The sequence below is a fragment of the Myotis brandtii genome, unplaced genomic scaffold (assembly GCF_000412655.1).
Source record: "Myotis brandtii unplaced genomic scaffold, ASM41265v1 scaffold230, whole genome shotgun sequence".
In the NCBI taxonomy this organism is placed as follows: domain Eukaryota; kingdom Metazoa; phylum Chordata; class Mammalia; order Chiroptera; family Vespertilionidae; genus Myotis; species Myotis brandtii.
Window position 1 is genome coordinate 6955835 of NW_005358650.1, and position 7898 is coordinate 6963732.

At 38.8% G+C, this 7898-nt stretch overlaps 1 protein-coding gene across 1 annotated transcript in view; it reads left to right on the forward strand.

Annotated features, from left to right (window-relative positions):
- Window positions 1–1599: 1599 nt before the first annotated feature.
- CAMK4 (calcium/calmodulin-dependent protein kinase IV) overlaps window positions 1600–7898 on the forward strand; it is an 81526-nt gene continuing 75227 nt past the window's right edge. The window contains exon 1 of the mRNA XM_005866475.2: window positions 1600–1667. Within this exon, the coding sequence (XP_005866537.1) occupies window positions 1600–1667 (68 nt within the window). The remainder of the gene's footprint in view (window positions 1668–7898) is intronic.

The following is a 7898-nucleotide window of genomic DNA, read 5'->3' on the forward strand; positions in this document are numbered from 1 at the left end:
CAGACTCTGATGCTTACAGAGGCCATGCCTGTAGTATAAGTGAGTGAAAAGACATTAAAGACCAAGGGGGCTGATGGGTTTTCTGACACACTGTAGAAAATACATCATATCTTAATGGGGCAGCCTTTGCCATAAACTTAGCTGGTTGTGGTATCCAGGAATGCTAATCCAATGTTTCTAGCTTTAGTGTTCTTAAAATGTGAGGTGTCTCTGTTTTTAATGTTGACGTCTAATTACAAAAATTGTCTAGACATTTTGTAGGCAAAAATGCACCTGTAAAGGGTGAAATCAACTTACGAGATGCCATAATCTCAATGGCATTATTAGCTCTGGTCCAAACAGGCATGCATGTGAATAAACCACAAAGCAGGTATTAGGTACAGATGTGGACCAAGTTAGCTTCAAATGACTCCAGGATGGAATGAAAAGGATGTGGTATGTGTGCCATGGGAGGTAGCCAATAAGATGTGATGATCAAGCTGAATTTAAAGAATGACTAAAATCGTGTTAACCAGAAAATTGGAGGAGGTGATTTAAACAAAAAGGGCAGGATGCTCAAAGACTGAGTGAATTTGGTGTTGCTATGTATAAGAGGGAGGGCCTGAGGAGGTGAGACCAAAAAAAAAAGGGTGGGGGGGAGCAAAATGGTAAACGGTCTCACATGAAAAGCTAAGGGATCTGGACCCATTCACTCTCATGGGGATTGTGACCATAGTGGAGACACCTGGTCAGATTTCTGCTCTAGAAATATGGTTCTACTAGTAGAATGGAGGAGGATTGAAGGGGAGTGAGATTAGGTCTATTTAAGAGACTATGGCAGTAGGAATGGGAATTAGGAAGAGATTTGTATCTGACAAAGCATCCTATTAATGTGTGGTACTATTTATATTTTAATTGATATTAAAATGCAAAATCTTCCACATTTTTAACAGCTCTGCAATCAGAACGCATCCTTCAGTTCATGGGATGTGGTTGTTAAATGGGGGCAGGTTTTCTCTCTTTCAGTGATCATAGCATAATGATGCCTCTTCAAATTGATGGCATCTTTGATACAGTGAAATGGAATAATAATCATGCTCTTTTAACCACTAAACTGAATTTGAAAGCAGAGAAGTGGAAGAAGTTCTACAAGTGATAATCCCACCTACCTTTCTGGAAGGGAGCCTTTAAGACATTTCTCTGCTTTGGTGACCAGCTGTCCCCACTTCCTAAGTACTCATTGGAGCAGGGGAGGCACCTGTGTATGCCACAGGAGATGGGAAGTGTGTGAATGGGTAGAGCTGGGAAGGGACCACAGGCCCTCTCTAAAAGACAGTTGCTATTTGTGTTGTGCCAACTGCTGCTGGATGCGAATTAAAAACTAGTGTTGCCAGATTCATGAGATGATGGAAATATGAAATTTTTAATAAAATGCCTCAATATTTAAATGTTGGCAACACATCCAACATTTTAAATAACCCTGTGCAGGCCAAACAAAACATATCTGTGTGCTCTGTAAGCTACCAGCCTGGTCTCTCTGCTAAGCCTCTTGTTGAAGGAGTGATCATACTGATTTCTAATCCTTTCAGTTTCATAATATTAAATGCTAAATGTCGCTGAATGCCAGTGACAAGACTACATCTCATCTGGGAAGATGAAATCTCCTCCTTGTCTGTATCAGCCATCTGGTACAGCTCTCAGCCACATGGATCCTTTAGAAGCAGCTGTGGGGGTAGTCTCAAGGCCTGTGATCTAAAATGAGTTAGTTATTTTGTTCTAAAATATGTCTGTCTGATCATCTATTCAACAGGAAAAATTCTTGGGCATAGTGTTTTGAAATAATAAAATTGTATCTCTCGCCTCAAAATTCCTTTCTTCTCCAGAAACAATACTAAAAGCTGTTGGTGTTTTAAAAGGGGCCTGGAATGCCAAAGGGGACTTCTTAATTCAGCTCTTGTAGATTTATCATTTGCTAATCTCCTGCAATCACAAACATTGTCAACATTTGTAATGTACTATTGATAAATGCATAAAACATAAACATATTGTTTTTCTCTTTTGCAACATCAATGTCTGATTCAAACTCAATAAGGTGATGAAAACTAAGACTATAAGGGAGGAGTGCTGCTCTGCCAATGATGGAATGGCAGGTACTGTACTTGACCTTCTTCCATATATGACTTGGACATACTGCATGAGGCAGTTGTCTTTTGTAACTGAACAATTGGCAGTATAGGGCTGTGATTCCTGAGAGAAGGGAAACACAAGATCAGTACCACATTCACCTTGGCTTCCTAACTGGGACAAGTATGGGGCTTTATGAAGCTAGGAGCAGCTGGGAAGGAGCTGTGAGCTAACAAATATATCAGAGGGGAGATAGGCATATACTGTTGGAAGACCCTGGATCTATGGCCAAGGATTGAGAGACTTCACTGAGCATCTCAGATATTTAGTTGAGATGTCAAAAAGATCACTTAAGAGTGAAGATCATACCATAGAGAAGGACCATAACATAGGACCAAGAACATAACTCAATTAGATCTGCTGTAACAATAAATAAAACCAAACTGAACAGGATCAAATAGATTGGTCAACAATTTAACTGCCACTAAAAGTCAACTCTCTTTGAAAGAAGATATATAATATAATCCAAACTCCCTAGTGTGTATCATTTTACAATTTTGGTCACACAATAAAAAAAAAGGTACCAGACATTCAAAGACACAGGAAATTGGACCCTTAATCAAGGGGGAAAAAACAGCAGTCAATAAAATTGACTTGGAGATAACCCAGATGTTGGAATGAACAGATGAAGAGTGTGAAACAAATATGGTAAATTTATTCAAGAACATGAAGCAAAATATGGGCATAGTGAGTAAACATATGGGGCATCTCAGCACAGAAATAGGAACTATAAAAAATAACCTAATGGAAATTTTAGAACTGAAAAGTACTTATATGAAATTAAAAATTCATAAGCTTAAGACTGGATTGGAGGCTGCAGAAGAAAAGGTCAGTGAACTTGAAGATAAATCAATAGAAATTACCTAACTTGAAGAATAGAAAGAAAAAAACTGGTAAAAATGAACAAAACCTCAAAAACTTGTGGGAAAATACCAAGTAGGCTACTCTACATATAATGTGTGTTCCAGAGGGAGAGGAAAGAAAGAACTAAACCGAAAAAAAAATTTTAAAGAGATAATAGACAAACATTTCCAAAATTTGGTAAAGAATATTGCAGATCCAAGAAGCTAATTGAGCAGCAATCATAGTAATTTAAAAGAAAACAAAACATCGGTATGTAGTCAAAAGACAGAAACTGAAGAGAAAGAAAACATCTTTAAAGCAACCGAAGAAGATATGAGATATACAGGATACAATGATATGAATAACTAATACCTCATCAGAAAAAAATGGAGGTCAGACACACTAGAGTAATACCTTTAAAGTTGTGCAAAAAAACTGTCAGCCAGAATTCTCTGTCTAGTAAAAATATGTCTCAAAACAGAGAGTAAAATAAAGACATTAAAAAATATATTCATTTTTATTGATTTCAGAGAGGAAGGGAGTGGGAGAGAGAGATAGAAACATCAGTGATGAGAGAGAATCATTGATCAACTGCCTCCTACACATCCCTCCACTGGGGATTGAGCCTGCAGTCCAGGCATGTGCCCTGACCGGGGATCGAACTGTGACTTCCTGGGTCATGGGTCAATGCTCAACCACTGAGCCACATTGGCCAAACAAATAAAGACATTTTAAAATAAATGAAACAACTCCAAGTAGGAGGATATGATATATATATATATATATATATCTCCATATCCCTGATACTGAAATAGGGTGCTTGCCCACACCCATGTGGGCAAATAAATGACCCAGAGAAGGGGAAGGTAGTTATGGACAGAGTCTGAACCCAAACTTATTAAAACCTTGGGCTGGAATGCTTCTTAAAATCTGGAGTTCAGTATCATTCTTCAACATGATATTTTTGAGATTTACTTTAAGACTGTAATATTTAACTTCCTTGGAAAACCTCCAGGTCTAATAACAACTTTTTAAATTCTAAAGGTTAGCCATTCATTCTTCAAGTTGTAGATTGAAAATGCCAAATCAGTAATTAAGTCATCTCAGCAGTTTTCCTCCAGTTCTTTATTGGCTTACGGTTCCAATTTCTTTTGTCTTTGGTGACCAAAGAACATTTTGAAACAAGCATTGAAGAGCATTGAGGAGTTACAGGCTGACAGAGCTGGAGGATGAAACAATGGAAACCTGTCATTGGAATGGGGCAACGTGTGTGCTGACATTAAACACTTAGAGACCGACTTGTTCAGGCTCCTGTTCCTGAATATGACTTTACTTTTATGACTTTACTTTCACCCCCAAGAAGAAACAACTGTGAGGTTATAACCAGTCTTCTTTAATAATTCATCTAATTAAAAATCAATGAAAAGAGTAGGCTTGTTAAACAATAGCAAGTCAATCATGTAGAAGCAATATAATGATATGTAGAATTGCACACATTATCTTTTCAACAGATGACTGACAGTTCTTATAAATCACAGCTTTGCTTTTAAACCTTTTCATAATGAGCATTAGGAGGCTCTTTCCTAATACACACATACACACATTGAAAATAAAAACATTAAACATCAAATGCAAAAACAAACAGAAAAAAAATAAATGCATTATAATGTTTAAAAATGATTAATATTTTGATATATAGTAACTATATTCTTTAACCAAGCACCTACAACATTAGAAAATGACAACAAGATTCTTTAGGTTCAAGACCCCTCCCATTAAAAAAAGAGTGAAACTCTTCAATAACATACTGCCTTGATACCCTCAGCAAAGATAGTTTTACATGGCTATGAAGCATATCATTGCAGAAATACAGAGGGAGCAAAGAAACGGTAGTCAGCAGTGCCTCCAAGACTTCAGTCTTTTAAGAGATTCTGTATCTGAAGTTCTCTTGCATTTCCAAAGAGCAAGTTGTAGGTTTGATGGGAAAGGAATCCAAGCCTCTATTGCAGCCGTGGGCAAACTACGGCCCGCGGGCCGGATCCAGCCCGTTTGAAATGAATAAAACTAAAAAAAAAAAAAAGACCATACCCTTTTATGTAATGATGTTTACTTTGAATTTATATTAGTTCACACAAACACTCCATCCATGCTTTTGTTCCGGCCCTCCGGTCCAGTTTAAGAACCCATTGTGGCCCTCGAGTCAAAAAGTTTGCCCACCCCTGCTCTATTGCTTCAGCCTAAACAACCACCAATGTCCCACTAGGTTTGCTCCCCCAAGAAAATCATTCTCTGATTTATAATCTCCCTTACTGGGAGAATGCCCATGATGCTAAATTGTCTTCACATTGTGCAATCTCATTCTGATTCCCTAAAACAGCGATGTGAGTTCAGACTTCTGACTTCCTGCTTCCATTTCAAATCAGAATTGATCTCTACCTGGCCCTTTGAATGCATTCAGATATCTATCTCTCAGCTGGTGGGTAGACAGTTATAGGTCAATGTGCTTGGATTTCTTTTGCAAGAAAAAATAAAATTGAACCAATCTCTCCTTAAGACAAAGAAGGAGAGCAAAAGGGAGAATAAAGGAGTGAGATTATGAAAAAAGAAAAGAAAAAACATGTTTTATAAAAGAGATGAAGCAAATTTTGATAGTTGTTCTTTAAATGTTGAGTGTGAGGAACATGTAAAGATAAACTGTAGGTTAAAAAGCCCCTTTTTTTGTACTAAGTAGTCCTAAATGGGTAGCAAAGGACTCTATACTTGAAATGTCTATAGGTAAATAAATATATATGGAGCTTTTTCCATACATCCATAAGTTTGGCCAGGTATCAACATCAAGTGCTTCTTAATAGCTTAACAGGGGCTATAATGCATGTGCATATAATATCCTATATAATAAAAGCCTAATATGCAGATTGTCCCCTTGACAGGGAGTTCGACCAGGGGGTGGGGCCGGCTGGCCAACTGCGGGAAGGGAGACCCCATCTGGCAGCCAGCAGCCGTTAGGGACCCTACCCATGCATGAATTTCGTGCACTGGGCCTCTAGTACACATATAAAATAGCATATACACCACATTACGGTTATCATGTACACATGATAAAGTAGGTTTGACTACTTTTTCTTCATTCTCTGATATGAAACATTTAGAGTCTTTTGCGTTTAACTTTTTTTAAAATAACCATATTAGACAAGACTAGAGCTAAAATATGATTTTTCCAAGATTTCTGTTAAACAAAAACAATTTGAAAGTAGAAGTCAGGTTCTGATTCCCAAGGAGTATTGATTTTCTTTCTCATCAAATGATAGCAGAAAAATTTCTAGTTTCTATATTTCTTGGCCTTTTTGTTAAAGAGTATGTTAAAAATGAGGAGACATGAGTAGTGAAGCATATTTTTTTTCAGTTGAATAACTCTGACTATAATATCCTCTAATCTCTGATCTCCTTTCTTCCTTTGGATCTCAGGAAATTTTGTTTAATCTCTCTTTATATCATCTATTTTGAAGCAAGAATACAGCATTATAACAACATGTTATTTCTATATTAAAAATTAACTGTTACTGTGCATAATAACTTTTATCTCTCTCTATAAAAGCCTAAGTGACCATTACGACCAGACAATTGGACAACCAGGTGACAAGCCAGTAGCTATGACACACACTGACCACCAGGGGGCAGACACTCAGTGCAGGAGCTGCCCCAAGCTAGCCAAGCTCCTGCTGTCCCTCCTCCCAGCCAGCTGGGTGGTCAGTGGCTCCCACAGCCAACCTCCCACAGCCAGCCAACCTCCTCCAGACGGCCAACCTCCTGTGGTTCCCTCCCCCCGATTGGGACTGGGCGAGACTGGAACTGGGTGAGATGGCCTCGATTGCTGGCCAGACTGAAAGACCCCACCTGTGCATGAATTTGTGCATTGGGCCTCTAGTTTTTATATAAACATACTAAATTTATATAAAATTTATATATTTCTGAAATTACATTTATACACATTATGAAAATCATTTAATTTTAGCAAAGAATATAAACTATATTTTGGAAAAATTACTGAAATATCATTTTACATAAATTTATATGAGCTGTTCTATTCTTTTTGTTGTTGTTAATCCTCACCCGAGGATATTTTTCCATTGATTTTTAGGGAGAGTAGAAGAGAGGGAAAGACAGAGAGAAACATCGATGTGAGAGAAATCAATTGGTTGCCTCCTGTATGCATCCTTATCAGGGCTCAGGCCCAGCTGGGGAGGAGTCTGCAACCAAGGTACGTGCCTTTGACCCAAGTCAAACCCGGGATCCTTTGGTCTGCAGGCCAACACTCTATCCACTGATCCAAACTGGCTAGGGCTGTCCTATTCTTTTAACTTAATACTTCTACCCTTTAAAAAGTTATTTCTAAAATTTTAACTATGTGAGGTGATAGATGTTAATTAACATTACTACTATTGTGGTAATCATTTTACAGTATTCATATATCAAGTCATTACCTTGTATACCTTAAACTTTCACAATGTTATATGTTAATTATATTGCAACTAGAGGCCCACTGCAGAAAATCGTGCACGGGGCCGGGAGGGTGTCTCTCAGCCCAGCCTGCACCCTCTCGCAATCTGGGACCCCTCGGGGGATGTCTGACTGCTGTGGGATCAGGCCTAAACCAGCAGTTGGACATCCCTCTCGCAATCCGGGATCACTGGCTCCTAACCGCTGGCCTGCCTGCCTGCCTGATCTCCCCTAACCACTCACCTGCCTGCCTGATCATCCCTAACCACTCTGCCTGCCTGTCTGATCACCCCTAACAACTCTTCCTGCCTGCCTGATTGCCCCTAACTGCCTCTGCCTGCCTGTCTGATCACCCCTAACCACTCTGCCTGCCTGCCTTCCTGATCACCCCTAAC